Source organism: Emys orbicularis, chromosome 6 (genome assembly GCF_028017835.1).
Source record: "Emys orbicularis isolate rEmyOrb1 chromosome 6, rEmyOrb1.hap1, whole genome shotgun sequence".
Taxonomy (NCBI): domain Eukaryota; kingdom Metazoa; phylum Chordata; order Testudines; family Emydidae; genus Emys; species Emys orbicularis.
The window spans coordinates 4,870,310-4,898,201 of NC_088688.1; the positions used below are offsets into that span (position 1 = coordinate 4,870,310).

At 45.8% G+C, this 27,892-nt stretch overlaps 1 protein-coding gene across 4 annotated transcripts in view; it reads left to right on the top strand.

Annotated features, from left to right (window-relative positions):
* Positions 1–17,644, top strand: part of FAM219A (family with sequence similarity 219 member A) — a 126,529-nt gene extending 108,885 nt beyond the window's left edge. Inside the window, exons 3-6 of one of the 4 annotated variants that reach the window (XM_065406792.1) lie at positions 9,279–9,381; positions 13,954–14,034; positions 14,432–14,486; positions 17,486–17,644. In XM_065406792.1, coding sequence (XP_065262864.1) covers positions 9,279–9,381; positions 13,954–14,034; positions 14,432–14,486; positions 17,486–17,644 — 398 coding nt within the window. The remainder of the gene's footprint in view (positions 1–9,278; positions 9,382–13,953; positions 14,035–14,431; positions 14,487–17,485) is intronic. The other 3 variants (XM_065406793.1, XM_065406794.1, XM_065406795.1) reach the window with 3 other exon arrangements.
* Positions 17,645–27,892: the final 10,248 nt, after the last annotated feature.

The following is a 27,892-nucleotide window of genomic DNA, read 5'->3' on the forward strand; positions in this document are numbered from 1 at the left end:
TCCTTTCCTTCACCCCAGTTCCCAGCTGGGCACAGCTCCTCCTTCCCAAGGGTCCGTCTTCCTGCTCTCCCAGCACTTCTTGCCTGAAAATTGGCAATGTCTATAGACCTTCTCCCTGCTGACTTGGGGCCCTGCACAAGCCTTCTTGCTCTCTGCAGGCATCTGCCAACACCCACCTGCCACCCCTTTTCTGTCCAGGCCTCTTTCTTTTCTACAGCAGGTCTGATTGGGTCACCTGGCCCACCAGTCACATGACCTTCATCATGTCCACCTGGGGAGGTGAGTTAAGCTTGTCACAGGTGCACTGAGACCCATCTCCTCTTAAGGGGGCAACTACTGTGTGACACCCAGAGTATGTCTACACTGCAGCTAGACACCCACAGCTGGCCCACCTCTCAGGGTCCTAGAACCTGAGCTCCAGCTCAGGCCCGAACGTCTACACCACAGTTAAACAGCCCCGTAGCCTGAGCCTTGCGAGCCCGAGTCAGCTGGCACGGGCCGGCTGTGGGTACCTAACTGGAGGGTAGACGTACCCTCAGTTACTAAAAATAAAAACCTCAATCTTAACTAAACATCAAAGAGGAAAAATAGAGGAGAGTGACTTCCTGCAAAGTTCCTTTGTGTTTATGGGATTGGTATTAGTGGTGCCTAGATACTAGGAACTCATGCAGAGTAAAGTGTAGGGCTAACTTTGCTATCTGGCAGTCAGAGAACCTGTGGTTGCTAAGTTATCTCTGATAAGAAGTGAGGTTCTTACCCACGAAAGCTTATGCTCCCAATACTTCTGTTAGTCTTAAAGGTGCCACAGGACCCTCTGTTGCTTCCTCTGATACATAGTATCTTGTACCCCAGCCAGAAGTTCCTTCTTGGCGCAAGCACAGGATTGGGAGCCCTGAGTTCTAATCTCAGGGCGGCCACAGATACATGATGGGGCCTTGGGGAAATCAATTAACTGGTTTCCCATCAGTAAAATGTGGCTTCTAGACTCACAAGGCTGGTGAGGATTAGTTCAGGCTTGTACAGTGTTGTGAAAAAGCAAAATGCTATGTAGATAGATATAGATGCTAAGTGTTAGTTTCTTTCCTTTCTATTCTCAAACGTTCATAACCACAGGCTTCCCTCGCCAGCTGTTCTGCTATCCTGGAATGCTTCCCTGGACTTAAAAACTGTGTATATTTATAATATATATAAATATATATTATATATATATATGAGCTGTGGGGAAGTTTACTTCCCTATAGGAACTTTGTGGCTTAGTCTTATCTCCTAGATTTCACACAGGTAACTGAACTATCAGCTGATGACCACAAATAGCTATCATTCTGAAAGGGATTCACCTCTTCCCACTGGCTGAAAGTTGAAGGGAAGTAGGAAACAGTATTATCAGGCTGGTGGTAAAAAGACCTTTCAGAAACCTCTCCAGGTCAGAATTTTAGAGGAGAGGACTCTTGGTCCATTCATTAATCTAGGATTAGCTCTGTTTCACTGTGTATGTAAAGCATAAACTTCTTGTTTCAGTAGGTTCTTGATTAGAAGCTAAGGCATCTGTGCTCCCCAGATCACAGGCCAATTCTGACTGGCAGGCCCCTTGTGTAGCTGATAGCAGCCTGAAGCTTGCTCCTGGTTATGCCAGGTCCCAAGGGGATGAAACAACAGCCGGAGTTCAGCAGGCATAAGGAAATGTAGCTGACTTTTTCTGGAGATATCTGGATGCATAAAATCCTGGTCCAGGAAGGACCTTTGAGTGCAGATTTATGAGCATGCTGCCACTGGTCAGTTCTCACAATTACTGTAGCTTGTTAGGTCAGGAAAACTAAGGTGCTTTAGCGAAAAAATACTGAGCCAACCAAAACATCTTGGAAGCTGGATGGCTCAGTTATCTAAACCTCATTTATCTGAAGCCGCTTATCTGGAACAGCAGTACTGAGGAGGCATGAACATAACCTCGTTTCAGGTAATATTGTTTTGAATAATCAGGATTGTATTTTGCGGCATATGAATTTTAATCCATATCCCCAAGTCCCTGGAACAGAGCTACCTGACCACAAAGAGATTTTCATTTCTAATATTCCTCTTCAACGAAGGTAGCATTCCTATGTCACCTGGCTTCTAACATGCAAAGGCCCAATCTTGTCTCACTTTGATGGTGTGAATGCCACTCGTGTGGTTTCAATACCTTTTCAAGATCTCATCAGAAAAAGCAGTCCTTACAATTTACCATTCTGATTAGTGCTGCTACAGAACAGGCGGATTTGTTTACTCCTCTGCCATACACCCATATTTGGTGCACATGCAAAGCTCTTACTGATGTGCATATTGCAGGGTAAAATGTACCCTAAGGACGTGACAGTCCTGGTTGAGGGAGACCCTCTGTCAGAGCTGAAAGTTAGTGAAGGTTTTCTAGTGGCTGGATGCATGCTAACGTCCCTCAGCTGCATTGCAGGAGGGAGGGTAATGCTGGTTCTGAAGTAGGAGTTGTAGTCAGCATTTCACTCTTTTTTCCCAATCTCGCCCAAGACTCCATGGATCATTCAGCAGAATGCAAATGGACAGAGGAATTTTATTTCCTGTGTAATTTATATTTGCTGCTTCCTCGAGAAGGTAGGAATTCATCAGGACACGCAGTCCTCATACTCAGCAATGCTCCCATCTGGGGATGGGGCCGCAGGGAGCCAAACATCTCTGATCATCTCATTTCATAGAACTTAGAGATAGAAAAAGACGTATTATGTCGCATGCAACTAATTTCCCTTTGTCTTTCCCCATCCTTCAAATCCTATGAACCAGTGCAGGATTGTTCCCTATAGCAGAGCATAAACTCTCAGTAGCTAGGGTCAGTACTGTAGGACTTGGGGGGAGATAATATTTGGTAGGATTTGAACCTTAAGTGTTGCTCTTCAGCATAGCCTGAACTGATGTCCACCCTGCTTAAACTCTGTTTGCAAAGACAACAGTCCTGTAGAGCAGTGGTTCTCAAACTAGGGCGGCCGCTTGTTCAGGGAAAGCCCCTGGGAGGCCGGGCCGGTTTGTTTACCTGCCGCGTCCGCAGGTTCGGCCGATCGCAGCTCCCAGTGGCCGCGATTCGCCACTCCAGGCAAATGGGAACTGCAAGAAGCGGTGCGGGCCAAGGGACGTACTGGCCGCCGCTTCCTGCAGCTCCCATTGTCCTGGAGTGGCGAACCGCGGCCACTGGGAGCTGCGATCAGCCGAACCTGCGGACGCGGCAGGTAAACAAACCGGCCCGGCCCGCCAGGGGCTTTCCCTGAACAAGCGGCGGGCCTAGTTTGAGAACCACTGCTGTAGAGGACTGCACCTTTTTTGAGCAGAATGCTAAGCAAACTGAATACTAACCATAGGAAAGACATACAAAGCTGATTTAATTATAGAGTACAACAAAGCACAAACATTTATTAGTTCAGTGTTTTCATTTTTAAAAGGGCAGGAGCACATTGAAATGGGTTGTGATTTTTTTAACAAACAAACAAATCAATGGGAATAGCTCTGAAGGTTTTTTTTTTTAACTCCAACTTTATAAATTGGAATTTTCACCTGTTCATCATCATATGCTATATTTATTTATCCTCTCTTGTAATACAAGAACAAGGGAACATTCAACAAAATTGAAAGGTAACTGTTTCAAAATGACAGAAGAAAATACTGTTTTACTCAACGTGCAGTTAATCTGTGGAACTCATTGCCACAGTATTCCATTGAGGCAGTGAGCTTGATTGGATTCAATAAAGTAGATATTTATGTGGATAATGAGAATATCCACAGTTACGTTAGCGAGTGTTTTTTTTAAAAAGGGACATAAACCCTCCATCTAATTGATGAGATTCGGTAGAAACTTCCCCTGCAGACAGGTTATTCTATAATTGTCCACTGTGGGGTTTCTTGCGCCTTCCTTGAAAGCATCTGGAGCTGGCCAGTTGTAAGCATTTTGGGGCAGGTACTGTCTTCCTGTTTATTTTGTTCAGCTCTTAGTATGATGGGGTATGATCTTGATTGAGATCTCTGGGCGCTACTATAATATACATAAAGATCACTGCAAGGATCCTGGATTAGATGGACCATAGCTTTGATCAGTCTGGCAACTCCCATTATTCTATGCTTCTTTATGCTAACGAAATTAATTGAACATCATTTAAAGCTTATATATCTGCGAGCTTCTGGGTTGGTTATCTTGTCTCCAGCAAAGTGCTTGTTGGGGTAGCACTTGGAGCAAGACATGAAGATCTTCACCATGGGAGATGGGGAGGGGGGAGATTATGCTGAATGTCTCCCTTTCTCCATGCTGTTTGCATTATTATTATTATTTGTATTGCAGTAGTGCCTATAGGCCAGGGCTACACAAGGCTAGGCACTGTACAAACATCTTACGGGGATGGTTTCAAAGCTTGCAATCTAAACTTGAGATGATACAACAGTTGGGCATGACACAGAGAGCGGGGGTGGGGGAGCAAAATAGAACAGTGACACTCATGGGCAGCGTAGTAACCAGCCACAGTGCACCAGCTGGCTAGCCAGTGTCAAGTGTTAGGGCTTCAAGGAGAAAACCTTTAAAAGCAATAGTCGGTATATTTGTAAGTTACCCAAATTTTTCTACCGTTTGTGCAGCCCATCCCTTGGTAATAAAATATCTTCATGTGGTGTGAAAAGAATAAAATGCTGCAGAGACTGAAGAAACCAAATAGTGCAGTAAAGAAAGGAGAAAAAGTGAGAGCTAATGCAGTGAGGTGGCAGGCCCTGTTCTAGCTTTCCTTTTCCCAGGGCCGTTCAGACCCGCTCTGCAGCATTACAGGCAGCCAGCCCCCCCCCCCCCCCTCCTCTTTTGCACACACTGCCCTACATGTTTTCCTTCCTGTATAATGTCAGTGATTAGCATAAATGGAAGTGGTGCAGCTAAATTCCCCTGTGCACTGGGCTGGAAACATATCACCATCTGTGTTCACGGAGCCATCTGCCGAAACGGAAACAAAACTGCTGCTTGCATCCACTCAAGTGTGGAGCCTCGTGGGTTACGTTGAACACTACATAATCTATTAAAGATGAGAGGGGAGCTTCAAAATCCTAATCGGGCATCCCCAGCAGAAGGTCCCTCAATGTTTATTGGCACAAGCAGGCTACTTCACACCCTCTCCGCTTGCCCATTCTGCTTTTCTGCAGAAGTACCTAGGTGTGGCATGAACATGGGATTGAGCAAAGTTAGCTCTCCTCCTAGTGTAATGTGTGTGTTCATATTGCACATATCTAGTCTTCCAGAGCCACGTTTTGGAAATGGGACCATAAACCTGATTGCTGTAAATGTTTACGGTTAAGTGCAATTTAAACAAAAAAGGTGATGACAGCTAAGTGAAGTAGAAGCTAAATGACTCCTTTCAAACACTAGGTAACGGCTTCCAAGGTAGCCATTGTTTGGGTGGGATTTCATCGTTATTCTGTCCTTATGCTAAATTGTTTGTGACATCTCAGAAAAAGCTGACGAACAGCCCTGTGTTGTCTTGTCTTCCCCAGCCCTGCAGCTTCTCTTGGGTTTCTGAGGCCTAAGCTTTTTACAATTTTTTTTTTACAGCAAAAACACCAGACATAAAAGATTGGAAATGGGTTTCTGTAATTCATTGCTATGTTTCCTCCTTTGTTCCTGTGAAATTTCTTGAAATCCCATTTCTTCGGGATTTCTTCTTGCCTCACTGAACATAATCAGGAACTCCCATTAACTTAAATTCCCAAGTTTTCTGACACTTGAGAGTTGTTCAACGCTTGGCGGTTTTGATGGCCTCGGCTCCTGATGAGCTATGATCGATTTTCCATCCAGTTGCCCTGCATCCTGAGAAGTTCATTGCGTGTCCTGGGACTGCGACGTGCAGTGTGATCAATCCTGGATGGGGTGAGAGGGAGAGCCTTGTAGTATCAAACAGCAGTAACACCAAAAGATGAAGGACGGGCTATGCCCATGCCATCTTTTGCTACGATCCCATTAGATTTCACAAACTAAGCAGAAGCAATCTGGATGAGTCCTTGGAGGGTAAACTCAAGCAAGTAACAAGGGAGCTCAATAGGTCGAACTCTTCCTGCTGATAGTACTAAAGCCACTGCCCCCCTCTGATATTAATACAGGAGCTGCCAACTCTTGGATGAAACACAAAACATCCTTAATGGTGACGGGAGGTTTTGTGGCTCTTTATAAAAGTGGTGCTTTTGTCTGCTGGTCAAATTCAACTGTGGGTAATTGTATGGTGCCTACCAGAATTCACCTTGCAGTTTCCTGATTATTCTGTTCTTTTCTTTCTATCTTAGACTGTTGTGTTGTGCTATTGTGCATTGTTCAATACATCCCCTATTCTAGTCTCAACCCTGACACACCTGGGTGAATGCTAGCTGTGTAGAAATGGTAGTGTAGGTGGAACACACAGTGACAGCTGCAGTTAAGGTTAGCTGTAGCCTTTGATATGGCATTCGTCACTGCAGTGACTGAGCACAAACGTTAATTAATCCATCTTCTCCCCAGCCTTTGAGATGAGGCAAAGCATGACTGCCTGACTCACAGATGGGAACTGAGCCAGAGTGACTTGCCTGAGGTCACAGAGGAAGTCACCGTTAGAGCTGGAGATAGAATCCAGATCTCCGTCTTCCAAGCCCAGTGCCTTAGGACAGTCTTGAAGTTATCTCCCTTAGCTTGCCTCAGCATTTCCATTCTGTAGGGCCTGTTCCCATTGCTTCTTAAACTGAACAGGCCCCTTTCAGGATGACATTTTGCTGGCTGAGTGTCTGCCCTGAACATTTTCAGAGTTTCAGAAAATGGTGTACTCTAGCTTAGAACGAGATTTCTGGTGGTGATGGTTGCTTTTAGGAAGTGTGACTATCAGCAGCACCACAGTGTTTTAGAGAATACTTGCGCTAATGGACTGGATGGTCTAGGACCGTGGTTTTCAGAGTAATATTATTTTACCTTTATACTCAGTTGTGGCTATTAAAATTGCATTGGCTGACGGTTCATGGTACTGAACTCTACTGGGCTGCTAGCAGAACTTGTTCAATAGAGGGCCTGTGGCTTTGGAATTCACACCAGTCCGGGACAATGGAGCCAACATTTGACAAACTTCACAGGATGATGCCATTTACTGAACTAGTTTAGTTTTAGGTCACTTATTTCATCTTGCTCCTTCCGGTGGCTGCTGCTACGTTTGGTGGCCGCATCGGTGGTTCTGATCAAAACTATCCATAGTGAGTAATTTCATTTTAATTTGTGCTTTAACAGCTTTTTGTAAATATGCCCTTGCGAGTCTGTCTATACTGAACTCAGAGGTGTGACTGCAGCAAATGTAGACATACCCGAGCTAGCGTTAATCTAGCTAGCCCAACCAACCAGAGAAGTGAAGTTGCAGGAGCATGGGCTAGCCGTTCAATTACATACCCAGTGTCCCGCCCGTACCGCCATGGCTTCACTGCTACAGTTATTCAAGCCAGCTAGATCAAAGCTACCTTGAGTCTATCTGCACGTGCTGTAGTCACACCTCTGCTTGCAGTGCAGGCATACTCTAAGTGTCAGATTAAGCACTGTTGAAAATTTTACCCCAGTCACTAAATAGGAAGAGAAGGGGGTCATACAGGAGACATTGGCTCACTCCAACCCACAAACTTGCCTGGCAGAACAGAACTGTCATTCCCTGTTTGCGTTCGGAAGCTGTGTGGAGTCAGGTGCCTTTTATGAATTATGAAACCTCTTTGAGCTGCCAATACTTTTCCAAGGGTGGTATTGTCTGTATATTTGTATGCACAACCAGAGGCCTCTGTTACATTACAGAGAGGCAGTTGCCTTTTTGCTGTAAAGGTTGCAACCAGTTTCCACCATAATGCCCTGTTGTATCCCCATATGTCTTTGGTAAGGAAAATTCATTTGACCTGAGCTATACCAGATGTCTGAAGAGGAAATGACCAATCCATGTTTGAGTTACGGGGTCATGAAAAATCACCCTGATTTGAAATGTTCACTCCTGTCCAATGTCTGCCTCCCTCTAGCACATACCCGTGAGAATTAGGGGCCCAAACCTATTCCTACAGATGTCAATGGGAGTTTAGTCACCATTGACATCAGTGGGGTAAGAATTGTGCACAGTTTGTGTATGTTCTATTCTATATCGTTTCAGAGCCCATCAACCTTGTATCTGAATGCCTCTGTTGGCTGATTCCCCCTTCAAACATAAGGTTCTTCTGTTACTGAAAGCAGAACTCTTCTTTCCTCTACTGTTATCTTCAGTGTCTTTCCCACATTTCCCCCTCTTGTTTGCTGCACCCACTTGTTGCCCTTTGTCTAATATTAGATGGCTAGCTTGTTTGGGCTGAGATCATGTCTTCCTGCATGGCTGTAGAGCACCTAGTAGAATGGGCTCCCATCCTTATTGGAGTCTCTGGTCACTACTGCCATAGAAATAATGCATAGACTGTCTTAAGGACCTAGCTAGCACTCGTTCTGCAAGGAGGGGAGTTTGTGGAGCTGGATTCTAATCCTAGCTCTGTAGGTGAGCAGTTTATTAGGTAGAGGTCATAGTCTCTCCCTAATTAAAGCTGATTTTGATCCCCACTTATAATTCCAAAAAATCCTCAGGCTGTCACATTTTTAAGATTCCGTCTCGACCACTTGAACCTTGAGCAAACTAAAATACTGGTTGAAAATCATGCAAAATGCTCAAAGGGTCGGCATTTATAAAATTATCTAGAGAAATGAGGGGTAAGGACAGAAAAGAACAATGAGATTCAGTGTGGGAAGAATGTGACCACACCCCTGGGGACAGATAATAAACGGTCTAGAACTGAAAGGAGCTTGGACGGTAATAATCCTTCAGGCAGTGGAAACTATTAGGTTGTGGAATTGTCTCCCAGGAAAGTGGTCAAAAACTAGATTGGCCCGAGCACTAAAACCAGCACAACGTCCTGCATTGGTGGCAGATTCTTTGCCATTTTCAGCTTCTGAGAGTGCCGACTTGGACCCCTTCCTGGCAGTCCCAACAGAGTCAAAGCTTTCATGGGCTAGCTGCCCCTTTCCACACCCCAACACCAGAGTAAGGCATGAGGCATCTTACAGAGCGGGGTGGAATAGGGACAGAGCTGGCACTTTTCTTGAGCTGTCCCTGCTTTGGAGATCAAGAACTTCCCTCTCTCTGGCTTCTTCTAATCCTTGCCACACTTTTCACCAGCTCAGAATTCCGTGTCAGCGGCTGCATGGTAGCCAGGAAAAGAACATTACTAACTTTGTTTTCCCCTTTGTATTCCTGATACAGAGAAGCAGAGGGAGTTAGCTCGAAAGGGGTCCCTGAAGAACGGCAACATGGGAAGCCCAGTTAATCAGCAGCCCAAGAAGAACAATGTGATGGCTCGAACAAGGTAGAGAATTTCGTAGTGTTCAAGTATGTATGCAGTGCACCACCATCCCTGGGGACTGGGACTGTCATAATGCTGAGCTGACTTCATACAACAGTAATGATGGCGCTCTCAGGGTCTGGCAGGCCACAGACCCTGTGCGCTGCGTTGGGGAGGGGGTGGAGTCAGGGTCAAGGTACAGCCAGGAGAGCAACTGGGGTACCTTGGCAGACTGGCTGATCTTTATTGAAAGCAGGACTAAACCCGAGGTTCAGTCTGATCGACTGCGGCGTTCCTGGTAATCCGAAACACCGTGTAATCCTGTGAATAGGAGATAGCACAATACTGCTTCAAACGAACACCACCCTGATTTAGGGCTTATCTCTGACTTGGCTGGTTTTATCCCAGTCCTTTTGCTGCTCTTTTTGAATTCAAATGCTTCCAAATACCGGTTGACTTAACAAAGGCCTGTGAATGGCCCGTCTGTATGCGTTTTGCCATATATATTTCCTCTGGGCTCTAAACAGCATGACCAAACTTTCTCAGAGCTGCTCACGCTCACAGATAACTGACAATATTTAGTTTGTGTTGCAGGTACTAGTAAACTGGGGGGGGGGGAAAAGTTCACGATTGTATGTTTTTGTGGATCCCATTTTCTTTTGTCGGTCCACGGTCCAGTACAGTAGAACCTCACTCAGTGAGCATTAATGAGTTGGAACGCCACTGCGTATCAGGGAGGGGTACAGTCATTGAGGATCAGTGAGGGGAACGGTTTGAGTGCCATCACAAGGGTGGCATTTACACCTAGCCAATCTTCAGTGTAGAAGTGAAGACAACTTCAGAATGTTGGTGAAACCTGAATGCTTATTGGCCGATGAGAACGTTGTCTAGTTCACCGTATACTGAATAGAATGGAAACTGTAGGTTAGATTCTCTCTATGTGCTAAGCATCCACCTGATGAGAGATTCTTTGTTGAATCATAAATCATGCCCGAGCGGCAATCATAAATCATGCCCGAGTTCCATCAAGTTTTGTTTGTAAGTAACTTTTTGATGGCTGCAGAACATATCACATTGTTTCTAGTTTATGTTTGGAAGTTCAAAACTGTATAGAAGTCCCAAAGCCCTTTGTTGCTAGCAAGAGATGCAGCAAATGTAACTAGGATGGAATGGAATGTAGGAAAAGTTAACTGGGGTTGTCGATATACACCCTTCATCATAGTATCTGAGCATTTCCCAAGTCAAAGCTGGATATCAGGAAAAACTACTACTTCGAAATATTAGACTGTGGATTAGCTTTCCAAGGGATGTGATGGAAGCCCTGTTGCTTGCCAAATTTAAAAAAAAACAATGAAAATATGGAGCATTGCAGTCAGGATTTACACTGGAAGTGAGGAAGGTGGGATGTGGGAGGTGGCAGACATAGGGACCTATATGTAGTGTTAGTGACTCATGTTGTCAGGGTGGGTGGTTGCTTCAGTGTGCAAAAAAGCTTCAAATTGAGAGAGAGGGCAGCTGTTTGGGGCCAGCTACTGACAGACGCTTTGGAAACTATTCTAGGGAAACTATATCCCTCCCAGACATCTGGCGCAGTGTCCTGCAGTCTGGCTAGTCTGCATCTCGCACACCCCTCAGCTTACTTCACTCTGTGGGATCTTGAGGAACAAAGCCCCACCAGGGAGCTACTCTCCCACACCTCGCCCTGATGACTCAAGCCCTAAGTACATAAAATGCCTATGAAATGGTTAAAGTAGCTTATTTTCGCTAAAAATTACACTGTAATGTCTGTTATGATCTTACTGCAGCTATTGCTCCATAGCCAGTGTCTAACAATTCCTTAACTCTGCTGTGAACTTGCTTCAGTCTCAGCGGAGTAAAAACACTGAAAAAGGTTATGTTGCTCTCTGCTGACTGGTGTAATTTTTTCCCCTTTTATCAAATCTCCTTCTCCTGACCTAGTCATTTTTTTCTCTTTTGCTTTATCCACATTATCACTTTTCACCCCTCTGGGTTTCTTATTCTTCCTTAAGAATGTTATAAACACTTGATCTCCCCTCACCAGCCTGTCTCAGCCCTTCTTTGTGGGCGAAAGGGTAATTGAGTCTTGTCAGGCCTTTGCCTCTCTGAGACTTGGCAAGGGTGCTGAGTGGTGGTTGGTTTTCCCTGTGGCAAGCATCTGTCCGCTAAGGACTGGACTGAAAATACCAGCTTGCTTAACCTAGCCCAACAAACCATCAGATGGTAACAACTTAAAATGATTTATTTGATACTTCGTGTCCAGTAAACAGTCTCCTGCACTGTCCAGTCGTCCTCTTTCTGTCAATAGTGTTCATTCCTTTGCCTCAGTCAGGCCATCTTCCACATCTTTCTCCTGTTTCATTTGCATGGCTTTCTTCTCTCTCTGCTCCTTCCTGAGGCTCAGTTAGGGCTGGTCTACACTGGGGGTGGGGGATCGATCTAAGATATGCAACTTCAGCTACGCTATTCGCGTAGCTGAAGTTGAAGTATCTTAGTTCGACTTACCTGGCCATCCTCACGGCAGCAAGTCAACCGCCGCGGCTCCCCCGTCGACTCCGCTTACTCCTCCTGCCGAGGTGGAGTACGGGCGTCGATTCGGGGATTGATTTATCGCGTCTCGTCTAGACGCGATAAATCGATCCCCGATAGATCGATTACTACCCGCCGATCCAGCGGGTAGTGTAGACGTGGCCTTAGACTCTCTAGCTGATTGTAGGATCAGTTACTGACCTTAAGCATCATCGCTTCTTCTACCTCCAACATTTTTTTTCAGGAGTAGAAAGGCCCCTTGTATGCTATGGAAACAGGACCTAAATTCTGCGGCAGGGCCAGGATCCCTTGTTTTCTGCAGCTCACTGGTGCGGCAGATTGGAAAATCTGCAGAAACTTTTAAGTAATTTTTTTTTAATGGGGTTTCTTAATGAATTCAGTAAGAAAATGAATAATACAATCAGTGTGGGATTCCACATGCATGCTTTGATAGAAACTTGAATGTGTTTTACTCTTCCCTGCCTTTGTCAATCTTCAGTACATGGCAGACATTTGTATTCCCAATGCCATACATGCTTTGTAAAAAATTGCCAGGAGGGAAGCTGGAAGGTTTGCAGCTGGGGCTTTTTGCACTGGTGGAATTAACTATCATCTTTAGGCTCGAATTAACCCTGCACCTCCCAAACTCTTGAAAGCTGGAAATTTCAGGAAAATGGAACTAATCTTGGGCCCCATCCTACAGTTGCACCATGTGTAGTTAAAAGCCTACCTCTCTGCATTTATACACCCTTGAGGAAACATTGCGTCTCACCACTGAAAAGAACTCACCTCCATTACTGTTTCTGCCTTCTGCATACATTGCTATTGCTCCATTCGTTTAATTTGGTTAGTGTTTTTTAAGATTTTCTCTTCAACTGCTTGGCTAGAAATGCCGTGTTTTTTAAATGAAGGCCGAGGTTTTGCAGTTCAGTTATGCGGAAGAGGGGTGGTTTGTGTGTTGTATGCAGTAGGTCCCCAAGGAAATTAACCAGCTTTCTTTCCAGGAAGATCCTGAATCTACATTCTGTTATTTAAATCTCATAATGATTAACAATATTAACTTATATTCCGTCTTCATGAGACATCTGATGATTCCAAAAGCCGCTATAAAATAACTAAATATAAAATATTCTAGTCCGTTGGGGTTCTTACACTACACCCATCTCCCTGGTATCAATTTAATTATTATGCTAAAAGAAACAGTTTTAAGAAAAATCACTGTGAAAAGGAGCAGTTTCTAGGTGTCTCCTTATTCCAGTTCCATCTTTACTCCTTTTGCTCTTCCCTCAACATTTGGAGCAGCCTTCCACTTATCCATCAGAAACCTCTCTCCTTCAAACCAAGCCTTCAAACCCATTTTTTCCCCCCAGGAGTCCGTAGTGTATGTCTTGCCAAACTACTGGCCAGTATTGGATTATTGTCCTAGGACGGTTTCTGAATGTTGGTATAAGAACTCTTAACCCCCTGGCAGATTTAGTACTATGAATGGCCTGGTAAATCTCTTGGGTTTTAGCTAATGATTTCCTTGTGTAAACATCTCCATTTCAGGGTGGGCAAGGGCTGAGTTCCATAAAGCCAGAGATTCACCCCTTTTGAATATTAGAGGTACTCACGGCCACTGCCTTCTGAGGTCTCCTCATTACATTTGCTTATTGGCTAATGTAATCCCTTTACTACTACCAAAAACATTCAGACATCACAAGCAATTCTAGCGGAACCTGTCCACCAGATGAAACACTAGGGAAGAGTGCACTTCCAAGACACGGCTAGCTCATTCATCTGCGAAAACTGGCCTGACAGCTAACCAGCGACAAAACTTGGTTCCATTTCATTGTAAAACATGAATTCCTGGCATATAAATTATTTTTTTCTACCACTCTCAACCTAAACAACTTCATGAACAAGACAGGATTGTTCAAAGAAAATGACGTTCTGTGGAATGCGAACGAACGGTCTCTCCGATGACCTGGCTATGTTACGACTTCATCTCAAGTGTTAAATGGTTCTGAGTTTAATTTTGTGCTTAATGGAAAATTTTACTTCTTTCAGGCTGGTTGTTCCCAATAAAGGCTATTCATCACTAGATCAGAGCCCAGATGAAAAGCCACTGGTAGCACTGGATACGGACAGGTATGAAAAGTGTTAATTAACAGTACAATTGTATGTCAGGATCTTGCATTGTGTCTTGCAAGGAGTGTAATGCTGAGTGCCCAGGCCCCTGCTTGCACCACTCATGCTAGTTCTTCTACCGAAGACTACTGTAGCCTTGGGTAAGTCTCTTAATCTGTCTGCCTGTCTCCATAGATGTGAAATGGGTCTGCAGCTATTCACTTTCAGACTTTTTAAAACGGGGGCAGGTGGAGTGCTTTGAAATGTGTTGATGAAAGCTGCTACATACATCTATAAACTTCTCTGTGCATGGAGTTGAGATTCACGATATGGACAAAATAGAGAGGCAAGATGCTAGAGAGAGAACAAGTCTCTTTAACTGTTTCCTTCCCTTTGCTGTATCTTGTCTTCCCCACAGCGATGATGACTTTGACATGTCCAGATATTCCTCTTCAGGATATTCTTCAGCTGAGGTGAGTTACAATCTCTTCTGCCTGCCTTGCCATAGATACTAATTATCGAAGCAAGAATTGAGCCGGGCAAAGAATTTAGCAGCAACACTTTATTCCAAGATTCTTTTTTTTTTTTTTTTTTTTTTTTTTAAAGATGGCAGGTGCTTCTCCCCTAGCTGAGCTAACTGGCTTTCTCCACTCATCCATTTGAGATAGACATAATTTTCCCCACAGGATGTTCTCACATGTGATCTTAGCACTGCTGAAGTTTTATCCCATAGTTGTCAGAATTTGCATTCCACGCTGGCAAACCTCCAATACATGGTGCCTTGGCACAACAGATGCAAACATGCTATATTGGAGGCCATGGCAGACTTGATAACCATCCCCCTGACACGTACAAGTGCAGCAAGTCCCTGGGATGCTACAGTAGTGGTTGCTCAGAGCTGTCTATATATAAGGAATGTTGACACGTGCTATGAATATCAGGGTCACTTTGTGCTTTGTGATCAGGCCCCCACAAAATTGGGGCAAGGGAAGATCCAAGAAGAACTTGTATAGAAGTTCTTGCTGCCTCTTCCTTTGGGAAAAAACTGAGAGTTCAGTATTGTTGATTCTTCAACCTTATTTTCTAGTACATTTCAAACATCTGTGGTGAATCAATTGCTCAGCCACTGGTCCATATTTTGCATAACCAACTAATCACATTAAGCTTAGGATGTTGGGCAGCCCATTTTCACATGGAGGCCACTGGAAACTGCTTCTCCTTCAATCCCTTCTTTGGCCAAACCATAATCAAACCTTCAGGAGACAGTTGGGAGCCAGGGTCAAGTCAAGAAATCTGGAATGTATCTGGGTCCCCAAACAAAGCATGCTGTTACAGTAATGCAATCAGATCTGGTCAGCTAAGCAAGGTCAGGCCAGATCAGTATTTGAATCGGAGACCTCAAAGGAACACCTATGGACCACGGGTAATGGTGATGATTTCAGTAGCTCTTCCTTCTGGATCAATGCTAACACAATGCCCCTGCTTGGTGTGAGGTGTTGTGCTGCTGGAGGTTCATTTTTTTTTTTTTAACAAGGTCTTGTCTACACAGGGCAGTTATTCTGGAATAAGGTAGGGTGTGAATTTAAAGCACTATAGCTGTGCTGGAATCATGTGGACATTCTTGGTTCGGAATCAGCGTGTCCACATTGGGAGCTGTTTCGATCAATTTCCCTGCGTAGTCAAGATCTGAGATGTAAAAAAGAAGTCCTGATCACACGTGGCCATTAAAGGTCTCACAGCACTCTTTTTTTAAAGTGTTGAGGACTCAGTCCTGGTGTCCTGGCCCAATTCCAGCTCTCCTTACTGCAAACATCTCCTCAAGTTCCAGTTCGATACAATTTCTTCACTTGCTGGCCTAAGCTGCTGTACATTGCTTTTGTGCATTGTTAAAGAAGAGCTGTTTGTCCCACAACATGGCTGCACTTAGTGATGGCTGCAATAAACCCCTGTGCATAGTTCATGTAACCATTTGTGAAAGGTGCAGTATAAATATTGGCTCCTTATTGCTGCATGAGAAACTCAAACATACTTTTCTAAAGAGTGGTGTACTTGTGAGGCAGTACCTGCCATGTACGCATGTTGGCTTCAGGGATTCACTCTGGCAAGCTCTGAGCAATAAGCCCCCCCCCCCTTTTTTTAATAAAGAAACTTTTGTTAAAAGCAGGGTTAGGAGGATAGCTCCCTCAGAAACTCTTATTTTAATGGTACATTTTAGAATTAAACTCTGCACTAACGAACCAGAGGGAGCAAACCCCTTGCAAACAGGTGGACCAGAATTGCATTTGGTAGAGTTCTTTCCACTGGCAGCCATCCTCCCTCTCATCCTTTTTTTTTTTTTTCTTCCCTTCCTCCAAGAAAAAAAAATTAGTGGCTTTGTGCAGCCTCAATTAGCAGCTCTCTCATTGTGTAGAATTCCCTGCCCCTGCCATGCAGTTTGCCAGGCAGCCTGCCCTGTGCTGGGGCCCACATTTGAAGTCTGAAAGTCAGGAGCTCTTAAAGTAATGCATGAGACTTGATAGGTTCCCGTGGCCACTTATCACTCTGGCTATGTCTACACTACCACAGTAAGTCAACCTAAGTTACGCTACTCCTACTACGTAGCTTAAGTCGACTTACTGCGGTGTCTGCACCGCACTGGGTCGACTGGGGACACTCTCCCGTCGACTTTCCTTACTCTTCTCGTTCGGGGTGGAGTACCGGGGTCGACCGGAGAGCAATCTGCGGTTGATTTAGCGAGTCTTCACTAGACCCGCTAAATCAACCCCCGGTGCATCAATCGCCGGAGCGTCGATCCGGCCGTAGTGTAGACATAGCCTCTGATTGCGTCTACACTGCAGCTGCTGGAGTAATTTCCAGCTCAAGGACACACATCCACACTGACTTTGATCACCGAGCTAGCCCACTAAAAATAGGAGTGTAGCGGCAGCAGCATGGGCTAGCCACCCGAGTATAATCCTGTCCAAGATCCTAGATAATGTACTCAGGCAGCTAACCAAGCCGTCAGCCGTGCTGCTGCGGCTACACCGCTGTCTTTAGCACCCTACCTTGATCAAAGCTAGTAGGTGTATGTCTGCCCTAGCTGGGAATCACACCTCCCACTCCAGTGTAGGAGTACCCGGTGAGGCAGGAAAAGCGAGAGGCTTTCAGCAGCAGAAAAGGGGTCTGGAATTGTAACTCTTGGCAGCTGGGAAGGAAGTCTGCTTTGGTCCAGTGGTAGTGGGCGGAGGGCGTTTGGAAGCGTTCCAGGCTTCTTGTTTGGGTTGAGAGGGAATTGAAAGGGGGTGGCACCTGGGGATGCAGCTGGGACTCTGGTGGGATATTTTTCACTGCTGGGATGTTTGGCAGCTGGGAATGGAAGACAAATATGTCACATGTTCAGGAAACATCCTCCCATTCTGCACCATTTGCGGGGGGGGTGAGGGGGTGGAGGGGGAAGTCTCAAGTATTTGACTGTTTGTCTCTTTGTCTGCAGCAGATCAACCAAGACTTGAACATCCAGCTGCTAAAGGATGGCTATCGGTTAGATGAGATCCCAGACGATGAGGACCTCGACCTAATCCCCCCTAAATCAGTCAACCCCACCTGCATGTGCTGCCAAGCCACCTCCTCCACCGCCTGCCACATCCAGTAATGAGGACGGCAGGCTGTGATCAGTGCTTTCCACTATAACTGTAAAACTTAACAGCCATTGCTTCCTCCTATGGTAGGACGTGCACCTCTTTGTGTTCATGGAGCCAGGAGAAACCAAAACTCCATTTTATGATTGGTTGATGAGTTATTTTAAGCTATGGTTAACAGACATAAGCTGCTCCAAGTGCCGGGCTGGAGTCTGAGCAATTGGCTGGTCTGAAAAGCGAATGCAAATGGGTCCAGTGATCCCTGGGTCTGGGCAGGCTCTGGGGATGGTTTGTAAGGTGGATGTACTGGATTGAGAAGGATCAGATGTGGCTGCAGTTAATCCTACCCGTCACAACTAATCCAACTGCGAGTTCAACTGAGTCTAAGATGTAAGGTCTTTCTAACCCGGGGAAAGGTCATTTTTTAATTCATTCACTGAAACTGATCAGTTTGTGCCAACCAAAATTGTACCTGAATAGGAACAGAGTGGAGTATTCTAGACTATGGCAGTGCTGCTGGCAAGGATTAATATACCCTGGAAATCAGTTACACACAAACATGTAGGAGGAATTTCATTCTGGGTTAATACCAAACTTGACTTGGACTGTCATGTCACAGATCTGATGTAACCTACTGTTATTTCCATATGAGATTAGCAGCAAACAGATAAAATTCTGTCCACAATCCATCCAGGCCCCTCCTGCAATCAATTTATTCCCAGGAGTAAACATACCATATCCATGAATTCAGTCCAGACATATTTATTGGGTTTTGCCTCCAATGTTTAAGGGGAATTTTGGGGGCCCAGCTGCTGGCAAAAATCACAGTCCTTGTCCATTTAAGTAAAAAATATGTATATACCTAGGAAGAATCATAATGATACAGTCTTAAGGTCAGAACCAAAAAAGCAAGTTGAAGAAAGCACATGGTTTTTACAGTACACAGAGGTTCATGTTATCTTGACTTTGAGCCTCTTCGTGCCTATTGAAGAGATTTACCAACACTGTATGTCTGTGCATTTAGTGTTGCCATATGTTAGCAGGATAGGCAGTTTCCAGCATCAAGAGGATTGAGCAGGTTCCCATCATGAGACGCACGAGGGAAACTGCTGTCATCCCACCTCTGCCCTATTCTGCGCCAGCCTTAGCCTGTGTTAGGGCGGTGGCAGTAGTGAAGGAACAGTTGTGTTTGCACAATGCTGTTCGTGTTCAGGAAACATGCCTCTAAGATCAGCAGATTTACTGCATTGCCAATTCAGGTTTGTTTTTAATGCCAGTGAATTTCCTGAATTACGAACCACATTGGCCTCCTGATATTTCTTTTAAACTTTTGGTGCAAAAGGTGCCCAAGAGTCAGGTGAATGTAGGGCCTGCGCTTATTATGCCATCAGACTAAATTCCTTGACATGAAACATGACTGCATATTCTTCTGCTTTGTCAGGAGGGACAAAAACTACCAACCTTGCTTTTAGTGCTTGCTTCAAGTATTGGTAATGAAAATATTTGAGGAAAACGAAACCATTTTTCCGTTTAAACTTCTTCTGGGAATTCCTTCATAATGCAACACATATGCTTAAATTTCATCTTTCTGGAGTATAAAATCCTTGTGTAAAAGTTAGATGCCGTCAACTAAATCTTTAAAAGGACACTGTCAGCTGCTTTTAATAGCTTTAATCATTGTTGGCTTTTACTCTGTGTATGGCAAGATGCAGCATACTCTAGTGGTCTGAGCACAGGATTAGAGCACAGGGGCTCCTGGGTTCTAGAGCACAGGGGCTCCTGGGTTCTAGAGCACAGGGGCTCCTGGGTTCTAGAGCACAGGGGCTCCTGGGTTCTAGAGCACAGGGGCTCCTGGGTTCTAGAGCACAGCTCCACCACTCGCTTGTGTGGCCTTGAGCAAGTCACTCAAACTGTGTTTTCCCCATCTGTAAAATGGCAGAATACTTACCGACCTCACAGGACATTGTGAGGATAAGTTGCCGTTGTTTATAGCACTTTACATCTATAAGTGCTAACTGCCCTTTGCAAATCCTCCGAGACTTTTGGAAACTGAATATTCCCCTATTGATCTTGCCCTTTTTAATCACTTGGCAACTATTGAGGTGGAAGTTTTCCCAAACGTTTCTAGAGAAGCGCAAATCGTCAGCCATCGTGTGCCCACTTCACCTTTGATGCCAGCAGAAATGGTGCTCAGCTTTGGGAATAACTAGGCAGAAGAGGAGCTCTCACAAAATGATATGTGTAGAGACAAGATGGCTTTTGATTCTTGGGAGTAATGAGTGGGGAATGTGGCCAAATATTTTTTTTTAAAAAGGTCAAATTTTATACTAAAATTATTTGACAGTGTCCCTTTAAAGGGCTGTATTAATACAGGCTTTCAGACTGCTGACTAAAACTTTATAGACTGGGACTACATAGTATAGTATTCATACGAACACCAACATCATCATCATATTCATCCTCTGGGGCAAGCACAGCTGCTCAAACTTTGCCCAACTGGGAGCATTGCCTGTTAGGGGTCTGGTGCCCCAGAGCTCTGCATCTACTTTGTATTTAAATACAATGGCATGGCCTGTGCCAGACTACAGGTCCCAGCATGCAAACCCTCTGTCCTTATACCGAGCATGTCCTGGTATGCAGATCAAGATGGAGCACTCCATGCTGGGATTAATAGTCTTCATAGGCTGCCCCACCATATTAAAGAAGAGACCTCACCTGCTGATGTGATGACTATTGCCCCAAGTGAGCAGGAACAAATGCTTTTATTTCTTCTGGTTTAAATTTTTTTCGGCCTCCTGCCCCAAATGCATTATTTTAATAGCCCACCCCACTCCACCCCAGCACACACACACACACACACACACCACCTTTTGGGCAGTGAAATAAGCACATGCTTCCAGTTTAACCCTTTAGGATCTGCGTGAGAGAGATGCTCAGTGTTTGGGGAAGATAGGAGGGAGGTGAAGACTATGTTTAAATATTAATTACACTACAGGTACTTTCATGGTATCTACAAACCATGCTCCATGACGGGCGCTTTCTACAGATTCTACAGAAATCACATGCTGAGTTTGTTTCATTCCCCATTCACAAAGGGGTTTGGTTGCACAAACAGCTGGCTTAGCATGATCAGTACAGATCCATAAAATGGAAACTTTTGGCTTCTCCTCACTCTGTGCTTTGTGTCCATGTATTTCACCAGGGGGATAAACTAGACGGGGTAGAAAGAAAAGCAGTTATCAATGTAGGGTTGGATTCAGGAAATGCATTGAGAAAATGCACATGTGGCTATTATAGAAAGTTGACCAATAATCCTGCTCCACTACGGCTTCTCGTGCAGAATATGAACTACTTGTTTAAAAAAAAGAAAAGGACTCTGGTGGGAGTTTGGGGAGGGGTATTAATCTGAAAAATGGCTAGTTAAGCCTGGCTCTCCCTGCATGGCCTCATGTCCCAGACTTTGGTTCAGTGGATGGCTTCTCTTGCCTCATGCCACTCAAAGGAGTATATTAAACTATACCAACAGTCCCTGGCAATGTACATGGAGATTCTGTAGCGCTGTTTCTCAGCCCCAGGAGACGAGGAAAGAAAAGGGAGGATGTCCCTCACTTTCCACTTCAGCTGGAGAACACATTTATAAAACTGCCAGTGTTCTCATGTCAGCAGACTGCTTGAAAGAGAGCACTTGATATCCCGATGCATCCCTTATTTCAAGGTGACTATAGTCACACTAAACCACAAGGCGTTCTCAAGAAGAGTCTTACTTTATCAAAAGTTCCATCTTCCAATCCCAAACCCTCAAGGGCCACATTACAACTCCACACAGGGCGAAAGCCTGTGTCACCATTAGCTGAAATTATCACGCAGACTCTGTTTGCCTGACAATTTGGAAAATGTTCTTCTATTGACTCTTGGACCCCCACAAATTTATGTCCGCTTGATGCCTCTAAAATCAAAGCCCCTCTGCTTGATGCATATTAGGGTTCTTAATTTTAGTCATCATAAAATAATGGAATTTAATCACATCCCTTCCTGTCTATCAGGTGTTAACTTCCATATTGACTCTAGTATGTGAGACCTCAGCGTACAGATTTGGCTCGCCATCTGGGATGAAGACTGCCCCATTTCCAAAGATTAACACCATAAATAGGGACTCTATATTTCTGCCACACTGGGATGGGCGAGTGACAGTCTCTGTGTGGTGTGTTGCTCCCATTGAAGGAATGGGGGGAGGGGTAGCTCAGTGATTTGACCTGCTAAACCCAGGGTTGTGAGTTCAATCCTTGAGGGGGCCACTTAGGGATCTGGGGCAAAATCAGTACTTGGTCCTGCTAGTGAAAGCAGAGGGCTGGACTTGATGACCTTTCAGGGTCCCTTCCAGTTCTATGAAATAGGTATATCTCCATATTAAATATATATATATATATATATATATATATATATATATATATATATATACTCAACAAACCCATTGTAAAGTTCTGTCTACCCTCAGTATTTGTGAGTCACCTATACTGATCATCCTTGTATCTAAGCACCTGTGTATCCCAGTATGTGACTGAGATGCAGGGCAGGTTGGGACCAAGTTATCTTGCATTAGCACAATGTATTGCAATATAGTGTCCAAAATGGGATGATTCTGATTCATTCTAGTCTGGCTCTTCTTCCACTTAAATCCACCAAAAGTGATTATGTAGAAAAATTCAGTTGATGCCCTAAACAGTCACATATTCTGAGGTAGGGTTGCCAACTCTCCAGGATTGGCCTGGAGTCTCCCAGAATTGGCATCAATCTCCCGGTGACTGCTGAAAGCAATCTGGGGGATTTTAATAGGATATTTTAAGAAAATGACATTGTCATGGGGGGGGGGAAGGGAATCTCCTGGAATAGCTTCAGTCAGAGTTGGCAATCCTATTCTGTGGATCTCTGTGTCCAATGCCCTGGACCATCAGGGTCTAGGAGCACTGTAGAAGCTATTGATCAGAGCAGCATTGTGAAGCTCTGGAGAGGAGTCAGATACCATCTCAAAAGGAAGAGGGGATGTGACGGGAAGTCTTAGGGGCTTTAGAAGCAGTAAAAAGGTGGGGAAATCTTTTGGAGTCTGGAGGGGAGGGAAGGGGGGTCAAGTTGAGCTGGGGGGGAGGGGAGAGAGGGAATCTTAGCTGATGACAAGCTGCTGTCATCTTGTAATGAGCCTGGCTCACAAGCTTCTCAACCACTGCACTAACTTAGCAATGCACACTGGAAAATGGAGCAGAGGGGGCTTCCTGGTCCACTAGCCAGTAGCCCTGCTTTAGCCCTCCTGGTGCCCTTTTTCCATGTTGCAGGTACATGTACGGAGATCTTTTGAAGGAAGGAAGCTTGATGTCATCTCACTAGGGCCACTGGCCGTAGGCTTGTCTGATGAGATGTTTTCCCAGCTATGAAGCCAACCCTCAAGGAGGGAGAGCCCTCTGAGTCCTTCTCTGATGTATGTTGCTTACCACATTACCTATCTGGATTGAATTTTAGATGTAGTATCCTCCAGCTAGGCTCTTCTCTGTAATCTTTTCCTCTGCCCTTCCTGACAGCGTATTTATTCTATCAGACCATGTGCCTTTGGGGCTGATGTGCTATTTGGGCTGTCTTGTCTGTGCCTGTCTAGAACCTGACTAAATAGCTGGGGTGGAGCGGGGGTAGCAGTGAAGCAGTGTCCCCACTGACTGGACTTGCCAGAAGAGCACAGGGTAGGCCATACTGCTTTTCTTCAGCTTCGGTATCTGCCCTCCAACTCCCCCATCCCAGAGGGGGTGTTGGCTTCTCTTCGGCTGCATCCCGGCTTGCACCTTCCTAGCGCAGTTGCTCCCCAGAATCCTTGTGTCCTGGTGGTCGTGGCACCTGTTCTTAGGCCTCATTGCAGCCAGTGCAAAGGACTCCGGGAGGTTTGATAAATAAGCTGCCTGCTGTACATGACTGAGCAGAAACGGGGAAGAGGCTTTTGAAAGAGGACAGGACCCAGTTGAGCGCCAGGTGGGAGGAGAAAAGGAGGCAGTGACTGGGGGTGCTGCCAAGTGCCTTCTTAGCTTAGGGCAGGTCCTGGTTGTCCAACCTAATCTGCTTCTGTAAGGTGCTGTTACAAGCAGGATGCAAATCTTGCTTGCTGCGCACCCACTGGAAACCAACCCGAAAGCCAACGGGGGATGAAAGATGCTAACTGCAGAAAATCCGCTAATAATCTCAATCAGCAGAGTGGTGTCCTGGTTAAAGCCCATGCCTGGCCTCTGCTACACACTTGCTGTGACCTTGCCTCTGTCCAGGGCTATAATTCTGTCTCACAGGGGTGATGAGGCTGCATTGATCATTGTCAGGTGCTTTGGGATCCTTTGACAAAAGGTGCTAGAGCTGACGGGTGAATAAAATGAAAAAAACTACATTGAAAATGGTCAGATTGCTTTTAAAAATCCAAATCCACAAAGAGCAGCGGTGCAGCTCCCCCTCCCTTGATGTAGCGGCGTCTGATGGTGCAACGTGCCAGAAGGCCTCAGGGTGGAGGCTAGTCGAGATAAAACCACACTGGGGAGAGCCGTTTGGCAGGGCTGCCCTTCCTAGTTATGCAGCAGCTGGCACTCGTGCCGCCGGCTGCCCAGGCCTTGGCTACTGCTGCTCCAGCTGTGTGGAGTGTCTGAGCGCCCAACCGCGCTGTCCATCGTCAGCAGGATGAAGGCGCTGAAGAGGGCAGGTGGATGTACAGGCGTGGGAGAGAGCAAGTTGGATTAATGGTGGAAACGAGCAGCACGGCAGCGGCTCTGATGTGTGAGGGAGTTTCCGTGGGAAGCTTCCTGTGCTGTGTTTTCTGTGCATGTAACAATTTAAGGTATAAATTAAAACTTTCCTCCCTCTCTTGGCTTTCAGGCTCTCTCTCTCTCTCTCTGGGCCCTCCCTTCACCTTCCATTCTTCCTCCAAGCCCGCACTGACTATGGCTGCTGCTACGCAGAATTCAGTTTGCCTTGTCATCTGAGCATTGCTTGACTCAGCACGCATGGGCCATCGCCGTAGGCCCGGCATTTGAATCAAAGTTAACTCGTCTTTGCTCCACCCCGACTTCCCTTCAGAGCTGACAGCAGGATTCAGGAGTGCTCTTTTCTTTCTCCTGGTCTTGGCCCCTGTATAAATAGAACAGTGTGTGTAGATGCCCAGGCAGGGCCTTGGGGAGGACGGTATGGGTTAAATTGTTGAGATTGTTGTGACATAGGAGCCTAGTGGAGGGTAGTAACTGTAAAGGTCCGCGGGGGTGCGGGGGTACGTTACAAGCTCTCACAGTGCTGAGTCCACAACTCCTATCAAAGTCAGTCAGTTGCTGGTGCTCAGGATCGGTCCCTTTCTGCCTGTGTGCCCCTCGTGGGAGGGTGTAATAGCACTGGGCGATAGCAACCACTTTCACTCTGCGGTTCCCTGTGTCTGAGGGTTTGCTTCAGACTTTGAACTGCATCTCATCAGACAAGCCGGCCTCTGTTACCAGAACCGTGAATGTGAGCATGGCAGGGACAGCGTTCAGACCCAGAAAGACGGGTGACTTAGCCTAAAAGTGCTGTACACAGGAGCTGTGTACAACAAACTAACACGTGAGCATCTCAGACCGACAGGATACAGGCATCTGTTCTTTTCTGTGAGACTCAGTGTTCGCAGCTGGTGGAAGCTGGCACCTGACGCTCAGGCATTAAGCCCATTCCTTTGTGTTGTGTAGGATAAGTTGCAGTGATAAAGGCAGTTTCCACAAAATTTGAAACTACGTCTCTGTGAGGGGTTGTGTCGCCACCTGCCCTGCAATGCTGGGTACCTTCAAAGATGTGCTGCTGTGTTTGACAGCTCTGATCCCAACAGTCAGCCTACAAGCATGCAGGTCATAACCTGGCTTCCAGTGCCCAGTTACTTTTCGCAGGGTGACCCCAACACCCTCCAGTCCCAAATTTTTACCCAAATCATCTGCCCTGAAGTGTCCACTACACCAGTGTGACAATCTGCTGGGGTCCCCAGAATTATGAGTTACTGTATTACCCCTCTCAGCCTCCACAAGTGTGAGTCTGCCTACTGCTAAGCTGTGTGACAACTCCTGACACCCCAGCTTGTCTGCCTTGCCAGCAAACCCTTCAGGACTCTGCCAGTCCAAACCTGGCCTTGCAGGTAACAACAGCGAACCCCACCTCCCGAGTTCCCCAGAGACATTCCCCTGCAGTGTCCAGCCCTCTCGCTGGAGACACAGATGTTATTGTTCATTGCTCCTTTAAAGAGCAGCCCATCGATTTAACTGGGGTTTCACAAACACTCTTCTTTCAATCACAGCACTGAATTGGATTTATAGTAGAAGTAAAACACGTTTATTAAACAAAAAGTCATGGGTTTAAGTGTTACAAGCAAACAAAAGTAAAAATATGCTTCTGAGACTAAAACTTAACTTCAGCAAGTTACAGCCTTTCCCTAAGCAGGTTTCTCAGGGACTTCAGCTGCTTTGGTTGAAGGATCCAACATTCTGTGATGGCTACCAGGATGGCTTCCTGTTTCTGCTGCTTTCTCCCAGAATTCACTGACCCTGTTACAAGAGCTGAGAAGGATCCATGCTGGTTTTCCCTTCCAGTTGACTTCCCATCCCCCTACTGATTCGAATGTAAATAGGGCTTCCATTGTTTCGATTCTATAATACTTAATTTGCATTGGAGACAGGCAGAAACCTTCCCTCCTGTCTGGGAGAAAACCTGTTTCTCCCTGTGTTTGGTCCCAGACTTTAAAGGATAATGGCAGTGAATATCCAGAATCCCTCATGTAGTGCTAATGAATACATTTCACACTGATATTCATCACCAGTGTGTCACAGGCTTTCCTGAAAGACCTTGCTTGCTACACTTTTACAGTACAATGATATTATACCCAATCAGTTCCTTCAAGTACTTATTGTTCAGGTTCACACACCCTGTCTTTATAGCCCCAGTAGACCTTTGAAATGAGTTCTTTGAAAAGTCAGCCCAGCCCAAGCTTCTCTCTCCTGCCGCGGCGTAGATGCCAGGCTGTCACCCCACAGTTCATTCATCCTGCTTCAAGAGGCAGGAAGGCTGCCTGGAGGGTGCTGTCTCAACCCCAGGTTGAGATTGTTAAGTATCATCTTGTCCCACTTGCTCTCCTGAGGGCTTTATTTACCTTGTCTGTAAATGTCCTTTTCCTTGTCTTTGGTCACACCTTGCCTAAATTACATTGGAGACACATTCAAGCAAGTGGAACCACATTCCTTTGTCTGGAACAGGCGTGCAAACACTGCAGGCCAAATCCATGTTCAGAACACTTTTGCAGCACAGTATCTATAAAGTCCTTTGTGGCTTTACCGGGCATACACCACGCAGTGATTTTCAGGACCAGCGTGTTACCAGGTTGTATACTTAGATGTCCCCTTTTAGATATAGATCATGACAACAATGTGTTAGGTGTGGTGAGTTTGTCAGGCCTGACACACACAGCTGACACAGAGTAGAGACCCACCCTTGGGCCTGGGTGTCAGCGTCTCTCCTCTGTGGTATCTCGGAGTCTGTGACATCCATCGGACAGCAGCACCCGAACTGTGTCCAACTGAGAACGTCGCTGGGAGGCCAAAGGCCTGCCGGCTGATTGGAGATTGCAATGGCCTGTGCAGACTGCAGGGACCCAGCATGAGTCGAACTAAAGAGCATCGCATTGGGCTGGAACGTTGCACTCGGGGATTTCCCGGGAGCCGCACTTTTGTACGAAAGGGAAGGTAGTTGTAGAACACCGCGACTTTGGGGGTTGTAGGCTGCTCCTTTTGGCCCCCTTGCCATCAACGTGTGTCGCAGCCTTCCCCTGCAGCCGCAGGTGGCAGTTGCTCCCAGGATCTTCCAAATCCAGTGGGATTTGCCAGTGGGAGCTAGTGACAGGTCCGATTCCATCTTTTCCTCTAGCGACGTGCCTTAGTGAAAGATGGGTTTGCGTTTGGAACAAGAGTGTCTTGCTGATCATCCCTTGCCTGTGACGCAGCTATTTCCATAGTAACAAATGATGATCGAAGCAGTGGAATTACATCAAGCGAGGAGAAGGTATAATGCAGCCTTCATTGCAATGCGGCTGTCTCAGACATGTCACCACAACAGGCACCAGAAAAACAAAAGCACCCAGGAGGTGCGGCAGTGAAATAAGTCCCATTCCCTGTAGGGATGTTTGTTTCCAGAGTTGCATTTTCTTCCCTGGTTACTCACTTGGTTCTGCTCTTTCCTGATATTGCATT